Source organism: Phyllostomus discolor, chromosome 10 (assembly GCF_004126475.2).
Source record: "Phyllostomus discolor isolate MPI-MPIP mPhyDis1 chromosome 10, mPhyDis1.pri.v3, whole genome shotgun sequence".
Taxonomy (NCBI): domain Eukaryota; kingdom Metazoa; phylum Chordata; class Mammalia; order Chiroptera; family Phyllostomidae; genus Phyllostomus; species Phyllostomus discolor.
In genome coordinates, this window is record NC_040912.2 from 20,649,079 (window position 1) to 20,676,018 (window position 26,940).

General features: G+C 33.8%; 1 protein-coding gene across 2 annotated transcripts in view; it reads left to right on the forward strand.

Moving 5' to 3' along the window:
* AGMO (alkylglycerol monooxygenase) overlaps positions 1–23,198 on the forward strand; it is a 286,481-nt gene extending 263,283 nt beyond the window's left edge. Inside the window, exon 14 of one of the 2 annotated variants that reach the window (XM_036010553.1) lies at positions 21,565–23,198. Coding sequence is in view for 1 of the 2 variants with exons in the window: in XM_028525865.2 (XP_028381666.1) it covers positions 21,565–21,639 (75 nt within the window). In the remaining variant the exon portion in view is untranslated. The remainder of the gene's footprint in view (positions 1–21,564) is intronic. The other variant, XM_028525865.2, reaches the window with a different exon arrangement.
* The last annotated feature ends 3,742 nt before the right edge of the window (positions 23,199–26,940 follow it).

Below are 26,940 nucleotides of genomic sequence, written 5' to 3' on the forward strand. Positions count from 1 at the left end.
CATGTCACTTTTTTCCTCCCTGTGATTATGATGTAGGTAAAGTTGTTATTTCATGAAAGGCACCTCTGCAGCAGTCAGCGTGATCAGCCAAATTCCAGAGTTTTGATAGATGACTTATGAGAGCGGAGCTCTGGCTCAAGGAACTGACAGATGGGTTTCACTTCCAAAGAGGTTGGAATAGATTCATGGAAATCACCCTGTAACTCTGATCCGACACACATGTCCTCAATATCCAGAAGCCAAATAGAGGCCAAATGATTCTTCTACATTTTCTACTGGCCCAGTACCAAGGAGGCACATTGATTCAGAAAAATTTCCAAAAAACAAGTTTATCCAATTTGCCTCTCTTGCTTTCTAAGCTTGGGGAAACGTAAAATGAAACCAAGTTATTAAAAATTCTAATATCTAAATTTTACTCTTCCTATTCTCTGTGCTCTATTGAATGCTTATATAGTTTTCATTATTTTATAAGATTTATGAATATCATCACAGAAAATAGCATCATTATAAACCTACATATCACTTTGGATACTTTGTTTAAAATCAGGTTATTGTTATTTATTTCAAGATACAGATATTAAACCACATATGGTAATAATAAATTATTATTATATATTGACATCAATCAACAATAGACTTGGTCTTACAATCAGCTCTAAAATTTTAACAGTTTTAAAAGGAGGTTAAAGTTTTTAATGAAAATAAGCTGTAAACCCATAGTTAATGAAATGTTTGAATTCATAGTGTATTATCATTCCATGCACTGTGACATACTACATATAGAGACTGTGCTATGCACAGACAGACCGTGTGTCAAGTACTTTAGTGGGAAACAGTGGAGCTGATATTGCTCCAGGCCTGAAAGCACAATTGGGTAGGTGCATAACATACACAATAGCCACCATAGCAGACAATATGTAATAAATGCAGTAAAAGAAATAAGGGGGGAAATCTGGAGCTTCTGAGGAAATAGAGATTCTGTATGTTGGAGAACCGAGATCATGGAAGATTGCATGAAGGTGGCAACGTCGAGGCTCACCTTGAGTGATGAGTGGGATTTGAAGAAAGGGGATTGGAGGAGAAGAGATAAGAGGATGTGAGCATGAAGAGATCTGCACAACAGGAAAAACCCGGGACATATTCAGAAAAAAATGCAACAAGCCGTCTGGTTTGTCTGGAACTATGTCAGGGGATTATCAGAAGAGCCAAAAATATTTTCTTATGTATATATCCCTTGGGGAACTCATTCACTCTCATGGTTTAATCCCCTAAAATCCTTTAAATCCATGGTTTGCTCTCTTCCCCATGGTTATTACTACTCTAGTTTTGCCCACTGTCATCATCGGCTTACTGAGGCAGTGTCCTACCAGGTCTTTGCCAGTCTTCGCTCTCCACAGCACAGCCAGGTGTTTAAGAACAAATCCAATCATATCATCCCATGATGAAAACCTTTATTCAATTGCCTGCCCTGTCTTTTGCAAGCTTCCTCTCTCTCTACTCTTTTCTAGTGCTATTATATCAGCTCATTCAATTATGCAATCATTTATTCATGAGTACTTAATTGAGGGAATACTGCGTTCCAGGCACGTTATTCTTCCCAGACACTTCAGGGATCTCTCAGATTATACTGTATGCCCTGCTACTCACAGCACCCTGTACTGTAACAGTGCAGTGATCTGCATGATCTACACTAATTCAAATCCCGTAAAGTAGAGATGGCCCAAGAGTAGAGTTGATCATTGAAGTGTAATAAATATTTGCTAAATAAATGTTTTAGTTGTCACCATTAGGTTGATGAATAATGTACAGATAGCTTACAAATGGAGGCAGTTAATACAAATTTGATCAATAAATTAATAAATCTATATATTATTCTCTCTCTTACAAAACATGATTCTGCCAGATTTTCCTGATTTGAATGATCTACTCCTCAATTTATCCTGCATATTTTAAACCTTTGCAATAGTATTGTCCTAGAAAATTATCAAATGAGATCTCCATTCTTTAGTGTTGTTTTGAATAGCCCCACAGAGTGACTTCTTTTTCAATTTTCCTTTTCCTGTCAAATGCGGACAGAGACAGGCAGGCCAACTCCCTCTATGACAGGGTTGGCTTGGACTCCGCACTTCAGTTGTGTTAGTTCTCTTTCTCTCCACCTCCGGTCAGATCTGGTGCTCGGGCCAGCGGAGTACCTCTTCTGTCCTGAAGCTCCGATGAACTTTCACGGTTTTGTTGAGTTCTTGCCTTTTTTTAATTAGGAAAATATTTTTCACTATAAACCTTTTAAAAAATACCAAAAAAGCCAAAAGAAATTAAAAATACCCATAATTTAATACTAACCAAATTTATTCAGACAATGGTTTCAAATTTGTATTTTTAGCTTTATTGAAGTATAAATGAGAAATTAAATTGTAAGATATTTAATTTTTATTAATAATTACTTTTCTATTATATTTTTCCATTACCATTTGTCCCCCCATACCCTCTTCCACCTCCACCCCCTGGTGGAGACACTGTTGACTGTGTCCATGAGTTCTTTCTCTTTTTTTAAATTGATGTAAAATGTCTAAAGTATACAACATGATGATTTCATATACATATATGTTGTGAAAGGATTTCCCTCATTGAGTTACTTAGCACATCTATCATCCTTCTTGTTTGTCTTTCATTTTTGGTGTATGAGAACAGTTAAGTTCTACCCTCAATACATTTCAAATATATAATGCAATGTTATGAACTTTATTTGAATTATGCAATAAAGTGCCACATAATTATATTGCTATAGTTGTGTACTTAACACCTACAGTCATCGTGTTGTAGATTAGTTCCTCAGAACTTATTCCTTTGTAACTGAAAGTTTGTAGACTTTTACTATCCTCTCCGTATTTCCCTGACTTCCCAGCCACTAACAACCACTTTCTCTACTCTCTCTTTCTATGAGTTTAACACTCTTTTTTTTTTAGATTCTACACATAAGTGATACCATACAGTATTTGTCTTTATCTGTCTGGCTTATTTAATTTAGCAGAATGCTCTCCAGGTTCATCCATGTTGTTTCAAACGACCAGATGTCTTTCTTCTTTTTTAACAATGAATGACATTCCATTACTTATATCTATATCTATATCATCTATAGCTATATCTATATCTATCTATACATCTATACACAGATATATATACACACATACACACACGTGCAGGGGTAATAAAAGTAGGTTTACAGTTATGACTATGCAAAACACAGAGTGTATTCTTGTATTATTATTTATTCTTGTATTATATATTTTTTCCACGCAAACAACTTTAATCCTACCTTTGCCTACCCCATATATCTCATTTTCCTTATCCATTCATCTGTCAGCAGACACTCAGGTTCTTTCCACACCTGGGCTATTGTGGGCCATGCTGCAATGAACATGCAAGCACAGAGATACTGGTTTTATTTCCTTGGGTGGACATCTACGAGTGAGACTGCCAAATCAATGGTACTTCTATTTTTAATTAAGTCATTTCTAATTAAGTAAACTTCATAGTGTTTTCTGTAGTGGCTACACCAATTTATTTCCCGAGAGTGCACAAGGATTCCCCTTTCTACACATCCTTGCCAGCATTTTTCATCTCTTATTTTTTTTTATTATAGATATACTAACAGATGTAAGGTGATATTTCATCGTGGAGTTCATTTGTATTCTCCTGATAATTAGTGGTGTAGAACACCGTTTTATGTACCTGTTGGCCATTTTTATATCTTCTTTGGAACAAAATGTCTATTCATCCTCTCTGCTCCATTTTTTTAAGTGGGTTATTTGTGGGTTTTTTCCTTTTGAGTTGTCTGATCCATTATATATTTTGCATATTAATCTTAATTGGGTATGTGGTTTGGAAATATTTTCTCCCATTCCATAGATTGTCTTTTCAGTTTTTTGGCGATTTCCTTTGCTGTGTGGAAGCTTTTTAGGTTTATGTAGTTCCACTTGTTTATTTTTGGTTTTGTTACCTTTGCTTTTAGCATCAAATCAAAACAACAACAATAACAAAAACCCTTGCCAAGCAAGACCAATGTCAAGCAGCTTACCCCTCCATGTTCTCTTCTAAAAATATTATGGTTTCAGCTCTCACATTCAAGCCTACAATCTATTTTGAGTTGTTTTTTTGTGTGTATAGTATAAGATGGAGGTCCATTTTCATTTATTTTATTTTCATTCATGTTACTATTTAGTGTTCCCAACATCATTTATTGAAGGGACTGTCCTTTCCCCATTGTATATTCTTGGTTCCTTTGCTGTAAATTAATTGACCGTCTATACGTAGGTTTATCTCTGGGCTCTTCTCTTTCATTGATCTGTGTGTCTGGTTTTATTTACTACTGTTTTGATTAATATAACTTTGTAATATAGTTTGAAATAAGGAAGTATGGTGGCCCCACTTTGTTCTTCTTTCTAAAACTAATTTTTGTTTTGTTATTTTGGAAATTATAAATTTCATTTCATTTTAGTGGTTAATCATACATTTTAATGTTTTTAGTTGATTTAATAATGTTTTAAATTAAACCCTACATCTCCAATATCATTGTTGTCTAGGATTTAATTATAACTAGTTTTAACTTCCCATTTACTATTATTTACTATTATTAACTAACATTATTCAATTTTTTATAAATAAGTTAATGTTTACTTGCTTTCTCAAAGTTTATGCTCACCTTTTTCATTTTTCCTTTTCATACTCTGGTTTCTCTTCAGATCATATCAATCTCACCTTTTTCATCTTTCTTTTTTTCTATTTTCCTTTTCAATCTCCTACCATAATTATTTCTTGCTTTAATTTCATTATTTCTAAAGTAAAAAGTATAAAATTATTCTGTGATTTTTAAGATAATGGTTTGTTATTAATTAAGTGATTGTCCTTTATCTGAAAATGCTTTCACTTTACCTTCAATCTTAAATGACAAGTTAGCTGGTACAGTGCTATAGGCTGACATTTGAAATTTAAAAAGATGTATTGAGATTTGAAGATATTTTATTACTCTTTGACCAAAAGTCTGCTGTACTTTGTTTATATACTTTTTTCATTTCAAATATATCTTTTGTTTCTGGTTTCCATTGAGCTTTATCTCCTTGTCCTTAGTCTTTTGTAGTTTCACTAAAACACATAGTTGGTTTATTTTCTTTCTTTTTAAATTTCTTGGGCTTTATTTTGGTTTTTAAATTGAGGGATACTTGTCTTCTTTTTTTTTCCTCCACTTCTGAAATCTTATCAGCCATTACTACTTCTAATGTCACCTCTCCATCATTCTTTTCATTTCCTCTTTCTTGAACTCCAATTAGACACAAGTTAGATTTCTCAATCTAATTTTTCTGTCTCTAAGTCTTTCATGTTTTCATTTATATAAATTTCTCTGTAGCATTTCCATGTGGTAGTTTCCTATTTTTATTTTCCTCTTTGTAACACCAATTTTTATTTTGGGGTGTTTTTATTTGGTTTGTGTTTAAATTGATCTGCCATTTTTCTTAGTCCCTTATTTGTTTGTCATTACTTCTACTATTTTTATGTCTAAATATTTTTAAAAATTATTCTTAGTTTATACTATTCTTCTAGCTCCTCCACTACTTTTTATATGTATGGTATAAATTCTCCATTTGTTGCATATGTTGAAATCTTCCTCAAGATGTTTTTTATTCTTCATTATTAACACATGTGTGCACATGTGTATATGTGTGTATGCATTTACATTTTCACTGTGAGCCCTTCCTCACTTGTGATTGTTGTATGCCTGAGCTTTGACATATGAAAGCATCTCCGTGGTATTCAACATTGCTTTTGGGGGCACAACAATTTCGTGTTACAGACTCAATTTTATGTTATTTCTCATCTTTGGTTCTCTGAACCACATTTCCCTGTAAAACAAATTTGTCTTTTCATATTCTCACAGAACACTCTCTTTTTTCCCCATCTATAGCACAGGGTGAACTTCCTTGCCACCCTTTTTGGCCAGTATTTGCTTTTCTAGCACCTTCTCATGGATAAGACATCATTTAGAGGATTATCATTTCCTTCTACTGCAACTCCCAGATTCAAAGCCACATTTCTTGGCTCTCATGGCTCAACTGGATCATTAAAACTCCAGCTCCAGCTTTGTATTCCCTCCCTGTCCTGCTCGTTTCCTCTTTGCATCTAGTGTTTCCTTCCTTTCCTTTGAAATAAGGTATATATTAGGTTTGCAAAAGGTGCACTTACCCAGAATTCCACATACTCATACTAGAAAAGGATTCTGTATCTGTATAATCTGTCATTCTATAGAAGTCCTGGCTCTTTGACAATGCATGTTACATTTTCTTTATGTGTATCATTTTATACTTTACTTTCTATTATTTCTCTATCATTTTGGTTCTAACATATCTACAACTATAATGTGGGCTCAATATGTATGTATAGTATGTTGATCGTGGAACTTCTAATTAGCTGTGCAATAATTAGCTCTTAGACTAATGCTTGCTGTTTTACATAAAATGAACCTAAACAATAATGTACTTAACTTAACCTGGCATATTCTGAGTCTAATATGTAATCTGACCAAACAGGATTTTTTTTTACATTGGAACAGTCTTTTTTACCATTAAAATTTTTATTATTTAATCTTATTATTACTACTATTTATAAGGATTCCACATAGAACATCACTCAGAAGATCTGGCTTATCCTTTTACCATAAAAGTAGAAGTTAACTGTTATAGTGTGAAAATCAAGGCTCCTGCAATTTAGTATTATTCATGAGTTTATGCATCTGTGGCTATAGTTGAAAAGAAAGAAAAAAGAGAAGAAAAGACAAAGGAATCCTGTAAAATCATAGCCTTGGAGAAAGTGTAGTTTTCTAACTCCCGTTTAAATTCCCCCACGAGAGCAGGCAACCCCTTCACGGACTTGAACAGGGACGGGGTTTGATCACAAAGCCATGAATTCTCTTTCTGATTGCTATTTGGCCTGGAGGTTTACTGGAAGCATCGCCATCCTAGTTAGACTGTTTTCCAGCTTTTCAGTGTGCTAGAGTATGATTGTATTATGTGTTGACCCTGATTTATGGTGAAAACCCAGAAACATATTTTCCAGAAGAAGTGCTTTGTGTATGTGTGAGCCTTTGAGTCCTGGCCCCATCTGAGAGTTGACTGGCTCACCTCAGTGTACTGTTCATTTATTCAGATGGCTGGACTCGAAAGGAGGAATCTTTAAATATCCAGCAGTACTTCAGTGAAATAAATACTGAGAAGCAGATATGGGTTGTTTAAAATGTATCACCATGATGTAATATGTCAATGCTCAATTATACGTTTGCATGCACCTTAAAGAATTCTGTCTCCAGAGAGAAACTGATTGTCATAATACTGCATTTCAATTAAACCCACATCCTAGGCATTCTGAGTTCCAAATTCCTGAAACCCTCAAGTTAATGGGTTCCATGTTGTGGGGTTAATTTACATAACGTTCTGGAGCTCCTGCTTCACTGTTTCGAATCTTGGTAGCTTTGATATTCTCCATAGTGCTACACACAAATATTGTATTATAAACTAGTTTTCACAGAAACAAGCTATGATTATCAGCAGGAATTCATTTTAAACAGAGATCTCTAACCATGTTGCACCAGAACATTACCCAGACCCTCTTATTTCTGAACTTCATTTTGCAGTCCCTATAAAACACATCTGTTCCACTGTGTGTGTTTTGAAAATTAAATGTTCTAATACCATTCTGACTGACCCGGCCACCAAACTCATGTGGGAAAAATCCGGTCCACAGCCGAAGTTGTGCTAAGTGTTCAGGTCTTATGGGAGCTTGTAACGCACTACACCACAACAAAGAAAAAAAGAAAGGGAAAGAAAAAATAACATTTCTGAATGTGTGACTTATTCTGATAATAGCATAGAAAAATTCAGTTAATTGTAATGCAATTTAGTCCGTATTCATAGGGGATCATAAAACTAGGTGAAAAAAGATAGTATTCAAATTTATAATTAGTTTACTTACCACAGAAAATCTTGACACATCACATTTTCTGTAACTGAATTTATATCATATTGGTTCATTTGAATGTTTGAGATAAAACTGTTGTCCGTGTGTGTTGGAGAGGATTATCGCAGTCAAAGATGCAGTTAGAAATAGCAACGGACATGAAAAGCTAAGGGCAGCTAAAACATCACTTTAAAACAGAATGGTTATGTTAAAGAAGACAAACGAAATATTCTCTGGTATATTAAGATAAAGTGATGTGACATCATATGTGTATTTAAGCTAATCTCAGAGTTTGGAGTTTATTGGTAACTCCACAATTCGTTCCACTATCCTGTGTGACCTTCACAAAGCAGCACATGCAGTTAATATGTGCTAGGACAATAAAGGCTCAATATTAAAAACAAACAGAGCAAATCCTAGGTAAACAGAATCAATTTAGAGCTCATCATCTATTCTTTCTTTTTCTTTTTCTAAATGTTGCTACTTAACCTAAAGACAATATCCATTTTGATCATCAGACATCCAGACATCTACCTAGAGATTTTCCTTTGGTTACTCTCTTTGGTTTAGCACAATAGTTCTCAAACTTGAAGGTTTGAAAGAATTGCCATAAAGGCTTTGTATACACAAAACCATGTGCATTATACTTTAGGGGTTATTTAAGGGATTTTTCTAAGGCAATTTAATTCTGGACAACTTTTGTTGTACGTGCTAACTTCAGAAGCTAACCAAGGCGGTTCCACTTGCCCTTACTTACTATGAGAATTATTAACACATTTCCCCCAAATCCATAAAATATACCTTCTGAGATAATTATAAACACATTTTCAGCTACAAGGACACTTTCAGAAAACTCATGCTGTACGAAGGTATTATTTTCTCATTCCACATTGCATATTGGCTGCAATATGAATTGCAATATTCATAGTTTTTACAATATAACAATTGTTTTTAAGGAGCCTAGTAATAATCTTCCTCCCTCTCTCTTCTCTCTCTCTAATAAAATAAATATCAAAAAATGAATTATTCACTAGATAAAAAACAATTTTAGATGTTTTCTTTTATATCTCAACCTAGACAATCCACTCATTAATGGCCAAATTATATTTCTTTTCTTCCACCAGCTTTATTGTCCCAACATTGTACTTCTTGAACTATAAACACAAATAGTCAAAAAAATATTCTTCCTTTGAAGTCCCTGTTATCTTTAAATCTCATCATTATTTACCATTAACTCTAAAACTTGCCTATTACTTGTTTTTATGGTAGTATATGCCTCTGAAAAATTTTGTAACAATCACTGCCGCTGTTACCTCTCTGTACCTTTTTAGTGGTGCCTGCTGAGTTATTCTTTCAAAACCTAGCATCTCTTAACTGTTTAAATCCCAGGCTGCAGAGTGCTAGGAGGCCAGCTTACATCCAAAAAGAAGATTAGGGATCTTGATATCTACAGGTGGATATCCATCCACCTCTTCCATCCCTGGCCGGTCTCTATGCACATTCCACACATGTGGGACATGCTTTTTAAGAGGGGTTTCCCCTGTCATTTCTTCTGTTCTTTCAATTACCTTATTGTACCAGTAATCAGGGCAAGACAAAGAAGGGTTTCTGGTATTGTTTTTTTAATTACAAACTTAATTATTTCTGGGAGCTATCCTGGAACTTTCTCCCATTATAATACTGTCTTGGCCATTTTATTATTTTTCAGATAATAGAACTGAAAACTGAAACTAGTGCCTTTCTATTTCTACTTTGTCATTGGACAGTAAAAGGATCTGATGTCTTGAGAAAATAAAATGACTCAACCATTTCATGATAGCAAGGACGAGAACCCAGGTCTCAGGGCATTAATGAGCCAGTGTTTGCTCCAGGGCATCAGGCTTTGGCATCTTGAAAGAAATAAATATTAGAATTTCCTTCTGTAGTTGTTTTGTCCTGTCTTTCCTTTAGAAGAAAGATGTTTATATATATATACATATATATATATATATATATATATCTTTACAAATAATAATTTAAAAAATTAAAGTTACATATAATGAGGGAGGGAAGAACTGCTATGCATTTTCAACACAAAGTTTGGAAAACGATGCTGTAGAGTGTAGAAACTGATCTAATGTTGATATGGACAATAATTAGCCAATAGCAGAAACTAAAACCACTGACATTTGTTGAGTGTTTACATAATGAAACCCTGTAGTAAGGGTTTATGTAAATCATTTCAAATAATTATTCCAACAATCTTATAAGATGCATGCTTTCCAGATGAATAGACCGAGACATAGTAATAGTAAATGACTTGCTGAAAATGGAACTATGATTCTGACATACCTCTTTGGTATTCAGAAATCATGACTGAAAACACCAAGTTATGGGTAGTTTAGGAAACACTCAACCTGCTGAATGAAGATGACTCATCACTTAATCATCTAAGAATCCTATAAGGTGGCATAGGATTCATTTCACGTATAAGCTCAGTCAGTAGTGGAAAATTTAACATAATCCTGTAATTAATCTCATTTTAGTAAGACATTGTTTTTTGTCTATTTAACTACAATATTGTGAAGATATTTCTACCTGAAGATTTAGAAGTAAAATTATCCAAAAATACCAGCCTTTATAATAGATATGTGCATGAAAACTGATAGATCCACATGCTGCGAACTAAAGGATTATACTGCTCACTAGTGAGTTCTGTCACAGTGGAAAGCCTGATACAAGAGTGTGATGAATATTTGTATAAGGAATGCAACCTAACAATGACTGAGTCCATGTAATTTTGCATGTATATAATCACCTTTAAGTTCAGTACCATGATATTTTTTTCTTATGGACTCCACACCTAACACTAAATAAGTAGTGTACACTTAAAATAATATGCAAGTTGTTTAACATTTCTTATTTTGTCAGTTGTGACTTTAATATACTAGGTTTTCCCACAGTGGGTCTATGCTAGTCTGAAATATACTATTTTAATTGTTTTTTCAAGAGTTTTGACTGTCTATCAGGGTACTGCTTACACTAAAACAAAGGTATAGAACAATAATTTCTTGTTGGCCTTTTCTTTTTCAATTACAGTCTATACTTATATTATTTTGTATTAGTTTTAGGTGTACATCATAGTAGTTAGACAAGCATATATGTTACAAAGTATTTCCCCTAATATTTTCAATATCCATCTGACCCCATATATAGTTACTATAATATTTTGGCTATGCTCCCTATGCTATAACTTACATCTCTGTGACTGTTCTATAACTATGGATTTGTACAGAACCCCATCACCTTTTTAACCCAGTCCCCAACTCCTCTACTCTATGGCAACCATCGGTTTATATTCTGTATCTGTGTGTTTGTTCCTATTTTGTTTGTTTATTTTGTTTCAGATTCCACATATAAGTAGAAATCTTATGGTATTTGTTGTTTCTTGACTGGCTTATTTCATTTAGAATAATACCTACAAGGTCCAACCATACTGTCAAAAAAGGTGAGATTTCATTCTTTTCATGGCTGAGTAATATTCCATTGTATATATGTACCACTCCTTTTTAATCCATTCATCTGTCGATAGGCATTTGCATTGCTTCTGTATCTTGGCTATTGTAAATAATGCTGCAAAAATCTTACTATACTTTGTAGGATAATTATACATTCCCATTGATAATTATATGTCCACAGCTTTAAGGGCATCATTTTAATGTATGTCCATCAATGAAAAATAACTGTAATTGCTAACTCTCAGGTTCCAAATTTTATTTATAATTTATGAATCCTCATTTGTCACTCTCTGTTATCACTTTTTGGTTATTGAATCTTTTTAGCAAGAAAAATAGCAAACTTTAACAGTACATCTTGTATTTTTACAATACTTTACAATTTAAAAAATTGAATAGTTACTATAATCTTGTAAAAATAGGAAAACTATTATTCCCATTTTATAGAGGCAGAAACTATAATTCTGTATAAACTCATAAGGCAAAATAACTTGTGTTGAGTTGGGATAACCTAACTTTATTTCTTTCCTGAAGTTCTTCTGGTTTGACTAGGTCACTTTATGTCCCATATTAATTCAATATGTATGTGGTTCATCATTCTTAATCTGTTCACTAATTTACCGATGATACTTAGATTTCTCATCAATAGCTTTCTTTTTGATTTATTAATTACCAAAATAATTTTTCTAGAACAACTTGAAAAATATTCCTGCTGCTGCTTTAGTTCAGTATGATTTGTTCTTCAAAAGAGTTCAATTTAAGACCCATATCAAACAACGTGGACCATTGCCAAACAGGAAAGAAAATTATGACAAAAACAACAGGTCTCTTAAAGAGAATTGGCATAAACAAAGGTCATTTTTTGTGAGTCATTGAGGTAAAAATAAATGAAAATCTTAGTATAAAAAATTAAAGACAATTCTGTTTTTATGACAGGAACTCACTTTGCTATATAGGAAATTAAATAACCACCTAGAAACAGATTACTGAAGCTCCAGTTCAGTTCTTACAATATTTATATAGATCTTGATCTCATATATCAAATATAGGAAACACTTAAAAATCATAAGCCTGCATTTGTGGCCCATTATCATAAGTGAGTTATTTAAATCTTTCAGTTCTCAAATATTAGATCTGAAATGTAGATATATACAAACACATACACACAAATCTTTTTTTTAAGCAGGGAAATTTAATCTTAATTAGAATGTAAATCAATATCTCTGTTTGTGGACTTGATATTAACATAAAAAGAAAACAGTATGCAACACTTCATGAATACACTTTCTGAATATTTTTACCTATATTGACTTTATTAACCAATATCACCCTTAATCAATTCAATAAAAGAGTTTAAAATAGCATTTTTAAATATATGTGAATGAAAAGAACATTTTGTTGTGTGAGTTGTGGGAAAAATAAGACATGAAGTAAATTAAGTGTACATTTTCATCTAATTGCATAAAAAATAATATATTCTTGCTACTGAAATATGAAAATTTCATCTTTCCAATTCTCTCTGTAAAATTTGAACTCTTTCCTGGAAATGCATTATATCACACTTTCTTTAATAATCTTTACATTCACATTAAAGCCATTATTATTAGTTATTGTCATTGTCATCATCACCATCATGGCCCTTGTCATTATCATTATTTGCAATAGAGGAGATAGAGGGTGTTGGTACAAGATCACACATTTTTTATAGCTTAAAAGCTAGGAAATATGTTCTTTGAGTATTTGTAGTGTTTACGTAATCGGTATCTACATTGCCAAGGCTTATTGCAAACAGCTGGGTGCCTGATGTCTGCCTCCCCCTTTGCTGGAACTTTTGCCAGAACAGGTAGTCAAAAATGGAAAGTAAGGGAAAATTCAGGCATCTGGGGTGTCTCTCAGGAAAGCAGCTGTGGCTTCCTTAGGAAGCAGTCATTGTTTCCCATCAGTGAAGACTCTGTATACCCTTGGGTCCTGTTCTGGCATGGCTGGCCTGGTAGGAGGAGGTTTATGACTCAGGACTTATGTGAGAAACCATTTGGTCAGTCCCAGCTCTGGCGGAGCATTGAGAGAGAGCCCTCAATCTGCAAGCCATAAACGGCCTGCTGGCCTTCTCTTTAGCCTACGCTGGGAGGTTCCCACTCACTGGGGCTCTAACCATCCCTTTGACAGAAGCAACAACAATACAAGGGGACCTTTTCAAAACATATCTTGCCAAGATATACTGTCCTGTTTTTAAAACCAGACATCACTGTTATTTCTGTAAACATGGCATTTTTTCCCCTAGAAATGAACTTATTTTTTAAGAGACTTGTGTTGTTTTGTGGATAGCAGGCAAGTACTAAGAATTTTTTTAGCAGTGCACTAAAAGACCTGGATTAGCAGTATTGAATGATATTCCCATTTTGTAAAGATGTGCTTTTCCAGATATAAATCTCTGTATATCAAATGTTAAAAATTAGTATCCTTGAGAAATGACCTAGGCTCTTGATGTATGTCAGAGAGGTGCCAGGAGACTGCTGTTGCTACACAGGTACACGGAGACTCAGCATGCTCTTGTGATGGGTTATTTGTCAGGGACTGACACTCATTTACCATAAAAATGGCATTTTGGTAGTTTAGGACTGAATAATTCTTGATAATTCTTGTTGAAACAAAGCACATATTTTGTAATGTAAATGCTTTAAATTCTAGTAATCAAAGGTAAAAGGTATTACAATGTAGGGTATATCACATTTTTCACCATTATAAAGAGTTCTGCTAGGACACTTATGGATCATAATTAATCCAGCAATATTTTATTCAAAAATATTCCATTTCAAAAGATACTAAATATGAGGCAAACAATTTTGTGTTCAGGTTAGGCATACAGAGGTAAATTAAATAAAATTTTATTTCTAGTGGTAGCCAGACTTATTTGCATTAATATGAAAGTTTAAAAAAGAAGTTTAATAAATTTTAAAATTTACTGAAATCTCTTATACTTCAAAAAAAGTACAGCCTTACTTTTTTGGGAAAGTGGTCAAGTTATTTTTAGTTTTTAGCCCATCACTAATTTTAATACACAAGAGTCTCAGCACAGAGGCAAACTAGGTAGTGTTCATTGAATTCCTTCTTATGTTTTTTACTCTGTTTTATTCTCAACTTTATAAAAACTAAAACAGGCTTTCCTTAAAATTTTTTGTTGCCTTGATTTTTTTCTTCTCATATTCATAAAAAGTAAAGAATATAAAAGTCCATGTTAATTATAAAAGGAAGATTATGAGTATAAAAATATTCTTTCCATAAAATATGCCCTCCTTAAATTTTTTTCACAGCAGAATGGTCAACAGTCACTAATAACATACATTGTGACAAGTGATATTTGGTGCTTTATTAATTGGACCTTATTGCAACTTTCTGTCCATGTCTCCATATTGTTTTCCCTCCTGTAGTTCAAGGAATTCTTACCCTTCTACAGCACTAAGAACTTGGAAGATTAGGAAAATATAAAGTCAACTTTAGTTTTGAAAAGATACATATTTTGATCAGCTGATGGACATAAATCATGTCTAATCAATTTTGATTATATCTAAGTTTTCTTTGTTAGTTGTGGTCAGATGGGTTTTCTTTGTACTTGTCCTTTTGACAAGCTTCTAACTAAAATAATAACACTAATAATAATGACCTGAAAAAAAAAAAAAAACAAGATACAAGAAGCCTTCCCTGACTGCTATGGGTCAGTGGGTTGGGCGTCATCCTACAAACCGAAAGGTTGCCAGTTTGATCCCCGGTCAGTGCAAATGCCTGGGTTATGAGCCATCTCCCTGGTTGGGGTGTGTGCGAAGGGAAACTGATCCACGATTCTCTAACACATTGATGTTTCTCTCCTTCCCCTCACTTTCCTCTGAAAATTAATATATAAAATATTTTTTTTAAGAAAAAGAAAGAAGAAGCCTGGATATTGAAAGCATGTGATTAAAATATTAGAAATTTCCTAGGAAATCTATATAAATCTATGATATGTCATTGTAATGTCATATCTATAAGGACACATTATTCATAACTTTGAATTCAAAGTTGAAAATTCCACAGATGTTTTTGAGAAATGTAGCATCTATTTTCACTTTATGCTAATTACGGTTTATACAATTCCCACCAGATGGGTTTGCATGCACGGTAGCTAATTCATGCCAACTGTCTTCAAGTACATTCTCTAAAATGTAGGTGGGTTTCAGAGACCTCTAAGTGATTTTGAATCTTCTCACTAATATTTCTTCTTTACAAATGTTATTGTGATAGTGCAAATGTGGTATGGGTGAACAACAGGATATTCTATAGGAGTATTATTGAAAAGGGTACACACTTTTTCAAGCAGTTTAGACTTTCAGAAGTGAATAAATTATTGTACATAATATGAGGTATTCACTTCCAGGGAACTGTAAAAATGGTTGCAATGAAGTTTCTATATCTGTTGTCTAAAGTAACTTAGTATAATATGTTCATCATTAAAATTATAAGGGTCCTTTGCCACCACTGAGTAGTCAAATAGTAAATATCTGATTTTTCAAGTTTCAGAGTTCAGCTGAATTACTTAAAAACTTTGTTCTAAATGTATTTTGTACTTATTTATTAAAGAACAAGACTGGTATGTTTAGTATACTTTCTTGTTTAATAACTAATATTAAATGATACTTAACAATTAAGGAAATGGTAATATTTTAAATAAGGCAGTATTATCATAACTATTGATATAAGCTTTCTTTTTAGGTTGCATTTCCTCAGTGAAGAAATTTTACATATATTTTAAAACTAATATAAAATAATAATATTTGAAAACTAAATAAGAATAAATCTTTATGGGAACATGTATTAAACATAGTTGTGACTGTACCTGCTTCTGAATAGAGTATAGAAATAAGCAGAGAGAACACAAAACTTCCCAGTGTCGGTGCAGTGTCTGCAAGTCTTTCTCTCAAGCTTTCTGTTTGTCTGTCTGCATGTGCATCTCAGTATTTTAGTCATATGGAGGATAACTGGAAGAATAATCCCCAATATCTTTTGAGTTGACATTTGTCAACTTGTGTTCTTGTCAAGTTCAAGGGGAGGAAAGTCTATCATCACCTCATAGATTCCTAACAGTTTCATCTCAAAGTAATCTTCAGTACATGTGAGTCCAGTGTCTGTGCTAGTTCTGTGTGTGTTTATTGGTTCTCTTGCATTAATAGGAAATAGAGATGTTTTCTAGCAATCCGGGTGTGATCTCTCTTTAACCTGTTATCTTCACAACAGATAATAGCCATCTCTAAAAAACCAACATGGCATGTTAAAAAGTATGTTTAACAAAGAATTGCTTTTATTTTTCTCCAAAGAATTTTATTAAAACTTTTGTATGTTTAATTGTTGCTGGTATGGCTGTGTTAAATAGGCAGTTAACTGGTATTTTATGAACTTCATCAATGTCAGAGAAATATACTCTTCTATTTATAGACTGATCATTATTTGTTAGAGATACAAAAAGGGACATTCATTTTAGACAAATTTACACAATGTAGTTAACAGTAATATATTTTTTAAGTTATGTGAACACTATTAAGTCAAATGTTCACAGAAATGCTATTTTATATTTAAAATATTTCAAGTTTCTTCCTTGGCAATATAAAATTTAGCAAGATATTTACCCATCATTTACAAAATGACTTAGCTTTTCTAACATGTTCATTCAGCATTTTTAGTGATTTAAAATGTTGAACAAACAAGTTAGTTATAATTACATTACTACTATAATAGGCATGTAATTACATGAGATATTATATCTCAGTGAGTATTTTCCTATGTCAATGTTTATAACAATAAATGCATGTTTGGGAATCAAAATAAAAAAATTGTACTGTATCAGAGATTTTATTTCTCTTGTGGGTATGTTAAAACTTTCATTTTATTTGCAAGTTTATCTGACGGTTAAATGATTTGAAGTGTGAGATAGTGCTAGTTAGCTCTAATGAAAATTGTCCACTCCTCAAGGTAACATTTAATTTTCTTTGTACATTGGGCCATTTATTAATATGTACAGTAGGTGGATTTAAACCAAGAGAGATAGATATGTACACTGCTGTAGGAATAATCCACTAGCTTTGTAATTTAAGGGGGTGGCAGTTTGAGGAGAAGCCACACACACATAAATACCTCTTCTTATACTTTCTCTTTCCTTTAAGATTGGATGCCTGATTTGCTCATAAGTATGGCCATTTTTTAATAAAGCCTCTTAAAACAGACATCATGGGGAGGACCAGCAGAATAATAACACATCAGTTCCCACTGGTTAGATGGCTCAGATTAGCCACCTGCCAGTTGATGAACTTTTTGGAAAGGGGTGGAGGAAATGTGGAGAGCATCTGTACAGGCCAAAGTTCAGGCATCAGAGTCGAGGGCCCTAGGAAGTCAAGGAAATAGCCTGAAGACGAGGGCCATTAATGATGTGTTAGTGCAAGGAGGGCTTGACACCAAGAGTGAACTTCCTCTGTTTCATATTTTGAATCCAGGTGTTAAAATCATGGGACTTGCCCAGACTGAGGCTAAAATAAGTGTTTGTTGAGTTCGTACATATACAGAAACGTCATATCTATAGATTAGAGAAGAATATTGCAAAAAAACCTACTATGGTTACCATATATTCTTTTTAAAATTTTTTAAATTTATTTATTTATTTTAGACAGAGGAGAAGGTAGGGAAAAAGAGAGGGAGAGAAACATTAATGTGTGGTTGCCTCTTGTGTGCCCCCTAGTGGGAACCTAGTCTGCAACCCAGGCATGTGCCCTGACTAGGAATCAAACCGGTGACCCTTTGGTTTGCCTTATATTCTTTTACTAGCCTAAGTAGTAATTCTACTACTTTCATTTAACAAATAGTTGGTTGAGACATGTGTTAATGAATGAATCTCAAGTGATATATTTAATCATCAACTATGGGGAACTAAAATAGCAGCTTAATATGCAAATCAAGAGAAAGATCGAATAAGGGAAATTTTTAAATGGCATTATTTCAATAATCAAGTGGTTATATTGAGTCCTCATTAAATAATTTTATAATTATTTAATGTGTAAATTATGTATGAAATATATATTTAGATCATACACACATATATACAAGCATATATTCAAAAATATAAAAGCAAATCTGTATTTTTCTACTTATTTTCTAATGGAACAGGGTTAATATTTCAGGGTTATATATATATATATATATTGAGAAGCACATATTCATTGTATGTAATTTCTATGCTCCTGTGCCAATCTGGATTTCATTATATATAAAAACTCCATTTATGCTTAAAATATTGATTGTGAAGTGGTCTCAGAAACCCAGCATTTTTTGACTCAAAAATCACCCAGCAAATGCAGGTGATGACTAAAAAAGAGGAAATGAATTCACTATTGATGTTCATATGCATTGAACTGACTTCCAAGGATGTGCAGTCGGATTATCTGGGAGACATTAAATAAATGAAAAACATCATCCCTGCTCTGATATTTTGTACTTTGTGATTTCTTGGTAAACCACATAAATTCTGAGCTCCCATTGCCTTGCCTCATCAGCAAACTGGATACCAATGGGGATGGTTTCTCATGAGAATTAAACATCATAATCCTGTAAACGTACCTGTGAAGATGCCTAGCCCAAGCAAGGGTCTTGCTGTGCATTAACTTGAATCTGAATCTGACCCTTATGCTTCATCAGCTTCCCCCCAACTCCATCTATTTGGAGGGATAAAATATGGGGACCTAGAGAAACACAGAGGAACAAAATAAAACTGTAGTGTGTAAAATTGCATTTTTGGGGGTAAGAAGCTGAAAGCATTTTAGAAAATTGGAAAAGACAAGATTTTTGTGTTTTAGTGAGGAATGTGTCCTAAAGGAAACAGGATGTGATTATATTTTCAAAATGGAAAAGATTTAGTTGTGAAGTGGTGGATAACAACAAAAGCAAGATTGAGAATTGTAATATTTTTCACTTTCTTGCTAGATCAGAAGTTCTTAATATTTCTGGAAACCACAGGTGAAAGTATAGATCACCTAAGGGGTAGGAAGTGGGGAAAAGAAGAATTATGACATACTCACAAAATTTTACATATAGTTTCAGAGGTTTCACTGCAATCATTCTCCCTAACCTTCACTCATGGAAATAATCCTTATGACCCTAGACACTAGATTCAAAATCAATATAAACTTCTATTGCCAAACATCTATCAGAATCCCAGACCCTGCACAACACAAGGTACCTATTAGCTGCTCAATGAATACTATGGACCCAAATTAAATTATTTATCCTGATGTTTTAGATTTATCATTTCTGTCTCACTTGAAGGTTGTTTTCTCAGCTCTCCCTCTATCTACAGTAACCCATCTTTGTGGACAAATGCAATTCATTGCACAACCTGAGGCCTTCCACAAATACTCCCAAATCCTGGTATTATTTTACCTGGCACCATCATGAGAAATCCCATGAGGTCATTTCTCTTGAATTACAGTCAAAAGAAACAAAATCAAAACCAGACTTTAAATATATTGTATTTGATTTCTGAGGTAACTCCAAAATGTTAATATTATTCTTGACTTCTGCTTCAATATAATTGTTGATTTCATTTTGGGTATTTTTTTCATACTGTAGATGTTATAGGCTGACAGTAATACATGGATTTGAAGAAAACTCTCCTATCTGAGAATGTAAAGAATAATGGTTCTCTAGAAGGAACTAGAATCTTCATCTGAAACTGAACAACCTACCATAAAATCTAAATATCAATGTTTATGGGTGCTATGTTGTTATTAATGTTGTTTTCCATTGTTGTGTCTTTAATAGAAAAATTGCCACAGTTCAGGGCATTTTCTGTGAATTGGTGGCTGGCCTCAGTTGATTGCCTTGGCTTCACTTCAGTCCAACACTCTGGAATGTTTCCCATGCCTCCATCTTATTAGTAAATGTACTCCTTTGTGTATTTGTGTGGATCTTCCAGAAATAGTGATCTTCTTCCTGGAAAATATGACCAGTGACTGGTCATATTTTAATAGTTTGGAGAGGAAGTTTGCACAATTAAAAAAATAGAGAGAAACCCTTGTACAGCTGCCCTATTAACCTCATTATTTGGGCATCATTCTTTCTCATTATCACACTAATAACACCTGATATAGTGATCACATAAGCAATCTTATAGCTCAGTTTTAGTACATAGGTAATAATAAGAGGAAGATCTCACAGTGTAAAGATCTCAGTGTAATGAATATGACTAGTGATGGATTTTACCTAAAGAGAAGTAGAAAATGTGTATTGTGGCATGTTGATTATACATAGTGAAAAATTCTACAACCATGAATTCTCACTAAGGATGACTGTATAGTCATTTTCATTAGGATCATTAGAATCAAGAGTTTTATTTGGCTAATTTTTGGTGATTTATTGGGAATGGGTGGTATTACTTGAAAGTAAAGAGTAAACTCAATAAACTCTTATGGCTGCTTATTATGATTTAGTTATATTTATAATTTTAAGGAGAATTTTGCGGTTATATTTTTATACCTGATAAGATCAAAAGATTGAGAAGGTAAGTCAGTAGAATGATTAGAATTTACTTCATGTAGGGTAAAGTTCATAATATGCTAGGTTATATTGCCTCAGAGAGAAATTAATCTTTAATAATGTTTTTATTTCTCCTTTTCCAAAAGTTTTTAAACTATATAAACAATGAGATCATTTAATACAATACATACAATATGCAGTATGCCCAAGTGCCAAAAGAAAGTCTGTTTCATTCAATATCTAATTTACTTAGCCCCATCCCTATCAAAGACCCAGATTTGTGAGTATGAAAAAGAAAAAGAAAAAAGCCACAGAGACAAAACTTTATACTCACTCTCCTGTCTTCACATGATGCACTCTTAGCTGGGTTGGCTCAACTCCATCAGGGAGCAACTGCTACATTCAGTTTCAATTATTTAACTGTCTAAAATATTAGATTTATCTCACCCATATCTTAACTCAGTTTAATGAAAGTATTGATTCTATTTTAATTGTTTGTCCTCTTTGTGTTTTATGTCTTCAGATTTTTTTTTCCATCTGCATTGCTTTCTGGGGAGTAAGAAGCATGAAGCAACTTGCCGCTGGCCTTTCAAAATAATCTAAGTTTGTACACAATTCTCTTGTTTTAATCAGTTGCCTGTCACCATAATATATAACTATTGGCTATAAAAATAAGTGTTTTATATAATAACTATATGAACCGTTTATTTACTGGAAGGTAATGCACTTATTAACTGTTGCTTGCTTTCTACATTTATTGTTTTCTCTTAAAGTCAGTTGCAGTTACTTTCTTGATAGGGTTGAAAAGAAATGATTTCTTAGGTAATGATGTTATAGCCACTGTTGTATCTAAGCCAATGAGAATAAGAAAAGGAAGGGAGAAAACAAAAATAGTAAAAAGAATGAATATGTCATTTGCATTGATTTGACAGCTTTTCCTTTGCTGTTTGCTAAAATTGTTTGTGTTACATGCTGTTGGGTGGGCTCCACCTTCTGGTGACCCTGAGAATGAGTGATGTCCACACTGTCCTGTCCTCCACAGCCCTGCTTAGCCCCTGTAGCTTCAGGCCTGTGGCTTCTTTTAAGCAGTCAATCCACCTAATATTCAAGCTTCCTCTTTTCCTGCTGCCTTATGTTTTTTCCCAGCACCACTGTCTTTTCCAAAGTATTCTGCCTCTTCATCATTTACCCAAAGTAGAACAACTTCACTATTCTCATTTTTGCCTCCAATGGTGTTTCAGACTTCATTTGCTCTAGGACCCACTGGTTCCTGTTTCTATTGGTCCAGGGCATCTGTAGAGCTCCCCTCTGACACCAAGATCCAAATGAATCAGTTCTTTTTTTCTATCAGCCTTCTTCACTATCCAACTGTTGCATCCATACATGGTAATCGGGGTTTTGAGGGAGGGAGTGACCTCAGCCTTGATCTCTAATGCCACATCTTTCCTCTCGATGATCTTTCCCAATTCGCCCACTGCTGCCCTTCCATGTCTCTCTTGATTCCTGGGCTGCAGTCTCCATTTGAATTGATAACTGAACCAAGGTAAGAAAAAATGTTTAACAATTTCAGTGTCTTCCTTGTTGCACATTTCTTCTGTAGTCATGGATTTTGTTTTCATAATGTTCACAGTCGTGTCTTAGCACTTTCTTTTTCACTTGCATCAGCAGTCATTTCAAATCATTGCAACTTTCTGTCAATAAGATGGTGTTTATTGATATTTGTCCCACCAACTTTTATGCCTCATTCCTCTGAGTATAGCCCAGTTTTACATGTGATGATGCAATCTGTGTACCAATTAAACAAATAGGGAAATAAAATACATCCTTCTCTGACACATTTGCTATAGGAAACGGTTCTGCTAAAATTGTGCTTAGGTGTATATTTGTCATCATAAAAATGTTTAGAAGAGTTGTCTTCCTAGAATTATATTTACCTTTAAAAACCACATAACCTAAGGATTTACATTACAGAAAAGACATCAATGAAATGAAAATGAATAGAATTTGTCAGAATTAATTTACTCAACAGATTAATTTGTGATACGTACGTCTAATGTGTTTAGTTATTTTGTTTTGGTAGATTGAAGAGCAGGCAGTAATTCTGTGTTATGTTAAATTATCACAATAATGTTAATAAAACTCTCTAAATAAAATTGCCCTGGGTGTTGTGTGTATGTTATTCATTGGTATTGTAAAAATCTGTCCATGATTCATTAGGAGGGAACTGACAGGGATAAATGGGTAGGTTCAAAGAGTAGAAGACTGAAAACCGTCAGAATTTTTGTTCTTCCATTCCTCCAATATTTCTTAGATTTAAAGTTACAATTTAAGTAATCAGAGTTATAAGCACCAAGATAATTAATGCTGTCCTTCACTGATATTCATCATTCGGTTAAAGACATTGATCAGGCTGTTAACCTCATTTTAAAAATATGTCATTTAAGCTTTGAACAAAGTAAAATGAATTATTAAAGGAATCATACTGCAGGCATGTATGTGGATTCATGAGGCAGGATTGAAGCACTTTCATTTTTCAAACTGGAAAAGGAGAGGAAGATTAAATTTGCATAATGAAAAATAAGTTATATCTCAAGTGTCAGAAGAAGGGACTTGACTTTGCCACATTCATCCTGTTACACTTAATTTAACACAGAGCACAGCAGATACATAAGCCCATAACAAATATTAAAAACCCTACTGTTGACCCTTTCCAGCAGTTCAAGCTAGACTTGGCATGCGCAGAACCATGTTAAAGCAGGGAGCCCCCTGCTGGCTGGAAACTGCTTAATTTCTAGCTTAAAACTTCTGAGGACGCATGTACTTCTGCATTGTAAGGACTCCAGTCTGTAGCTTACTTCTTTCAGACATGGCAAAGAGAAGAGAGGTTTCACAAATCTTTAAAATAGCTTTTTTAGTGTGTCAGAATAGTTTGTCTCCCCATGAGACATATATATTTTAATTTTTATCATATTTTCCATTACCATTTAACCCCTTTAAGGCATGCATATGTATATATTCTTGAGTATATGTGATTGTATAGGAGTGGTCTCAAACTGAGTTTAATAATGGAAGTAAAGAATTCAAAAATTGCAAAAGATGCTTTTATGGTGAAGTTCAGTTTTCTCCAAGCTAAGATTTACTCGGTATTTTCTCTCTCAGATACCCTTGCTGGTGAGAAATGATTTTCTTTTAGAAACACAGACATTTTCTAGCTACAGATTTCCAGGCCTTTGAAAGTGGAAGTGATTCCCAGATAGTTGTGTTCCAAGGTCTGTGTGTGTTAACCGGGGCATTCTATTTTCACCTTCAACCTTGCTAATTTCCCAGTCCAGTTTTCTCTTGCCAAGCGCTAATATATGGTGACAGATCATATAGCTATTATTAATGTCACAAATTGATCTTGAATGATGCCATCTAATTTATGCTTACAATTGACTGGAAGCAATTTAACTCTCTCATTCTCTCAAGAGGAAAAGCACTGAAATTAGGACTCATGAATTACTCACCACTTCTAATGGAGCTATGCGAACTGACTAAAAATAATTATAAAGATTCTCAGGTTTGCCAATCTACCATAAAGAGGGATAGAGAGAAGGAGGCACATTGGTTTATTGAGTAGTACTCAATTTGCATTATTTCATTTAGTCTCTAAAACCCAGGGGATTGAGTGCTGTTAATATCATTTTAAGAAGAGAATTCTGAGGCTGAGAGAAATTTCAAAACTTGCTCAGGCCAATGATGTAACACTGATGGCCAAAAGAAAATTTAAAACCTCTGACATTCAGCCCTAACTGGTGTGGATCAGTGGATTGAGCACAGTCCTGTGAACCAAAGGGTCACCAGTTCGATTCCTATTCGGGGCACATGCCTCAGTTGCCGGCCAGGTCCCCAGTAGCGGGCAGGCATACTCGAGGCAACTGCACATTGATGTTTCCCTCTCCTTCTCCCTCCTTTCCCCTCTCTAAAAAAGTATATACATAAAATCTTTAAAACCTCTGATGCTCAACATCAAAGTCCGTAATGTTTCTCCATTCCATGACGGCAGGTATCCAAGGCAAATCTTTAAAAGCATTGGTTCAGGAGCTTAAGGTAAGAGTATTTCTTATTCAATTTGGTATTTCAAGGTACAAAATAAAGTTCAGAGGATAAGTGCTTTTGTTATAGGATGAATTAATTCACCAGGTGAATGAGTACCAAACTTCCAGTCTCTCTAAACTCTAGGTTTGTTTACCGAAATGTCACATGTCTGACAGAACATGTTCCTGTACTATAGTTGATTTGTTAGAATTTCCCATTACTTGGGCTTCATTTATTATGTTGTTGACTTCCCCTTCATCTTGTTCTTTCCGATTATTTTTGTTAAATATAATATAATCATCTCATCACTGTGATACTCAGCAATGTGTGGATCTATGATTGTGTAAGTGAAGTTCAATCAATCACCAAAGTATATGAACCTTTGTAAAATTTAGCATTACCAGCTTGAATGATTGCTTCTTAGATGTTCTCAAAAGTCATTTCACTGATAATATATAATTTATTCTTTCAGTGGAATTTGCAGTCGAACCATTGAGTGGGATTCTTTCAGGTATAATATAGATTATGGTGGGCAGTCACGTGTTTTATCAGGGAGAGAATGAGCTCTATTTTTATGCCTCTCCTCTACTTTTTCATATTTGTAGCTTCTGGATTCCCAAAGAGACATTGAAACCACAGAGATGAGTTTGGCTTTCAGCATCTTAAAACATTTCTGATGTCAAGACTTCCAGAAGCGCTATGGAAGTAGGCCGGGCTCCATTTTCAGTCAGCCTCAGTGAAAAAACATTAACAGAAAATATTCTATCTACTGTTAAACTGTTTTTTCAAATCTCCCTCCATTCTGCCACCCTTTCTTCTCAACAGCATAACAAATCAAATTCCTCCTTCCCCAAAGAGTCAATTAGAAAATATTATTAGCAAATAAGCAAGCATTGCTGGTTTTCTCTTGTGGGTATGTCTTTTTTTTTTTAATTCCAAAACTTGAACATCACTTTAGTCAGAATTTCCTACTGGCCCAGATACCACACTATCCAGAAACCATAAATTCAATTTTTTGGATTTGTTTTTCCTTTGTGTTAGGTGCAATACATCCAAAATTCTAACTTGACTATTTACATTACAGAAAACAGAAAAAAGCAGATTTTGTCTTCATACCTGTCTTTATGGATTATCTGTTAATCTTTATTTAAAAATAGAAATTCCTGGTTGGAACATCAGAATTCTGACTTAATAAGAACATAAGCCTCAAAACCCAGTCTGGGCATGGTGTGTCTATGATTCTTCATCAAAAAAAAAAAAAAAAAAAGTGAGCACTGGACTAAATCATGTCTATGGTCCCTTGGAACGCTGACCTTCCAATGAGAAGTCTGTCTAAATTATTTCTGTATTTTAAAGTAGTATAACTATATTTGTTTTAAAATTGTGATCAAATTTGGACTTGAATCTATAATAAATTAATGAGGGTGTATTTCAGAACATGTTCATTGGAATCAAGTCAATGGGGACAACCTTGGAAAGAAGATAGAGAATGCTGAAGGTAGAGTACAAAAAATAAAATCTTCATTTAAGAATCCTACAACAATTTACAAAATCTAATTCTTATTTTTAAACATTCTCCCCTTTTTAGTGCTTCTTATCTTTTCTTTGAGGCTCTATATTTTATTTTATTGTTTCCATCTCTTTGCCATCACTTATGTTTTATACTACAGTTAAGTTAAATCAATTTTATATTGAAGCATCGTCTACCTTACCTTCTGTGTGCTTATAATAGCCACCACATTTTGATTTACTAGTTGATACATTATGTCTCCAGCCTTCTTTTCACTCTTTTGGAGTGAAAAATCTCGGATAGTTCCTTAAT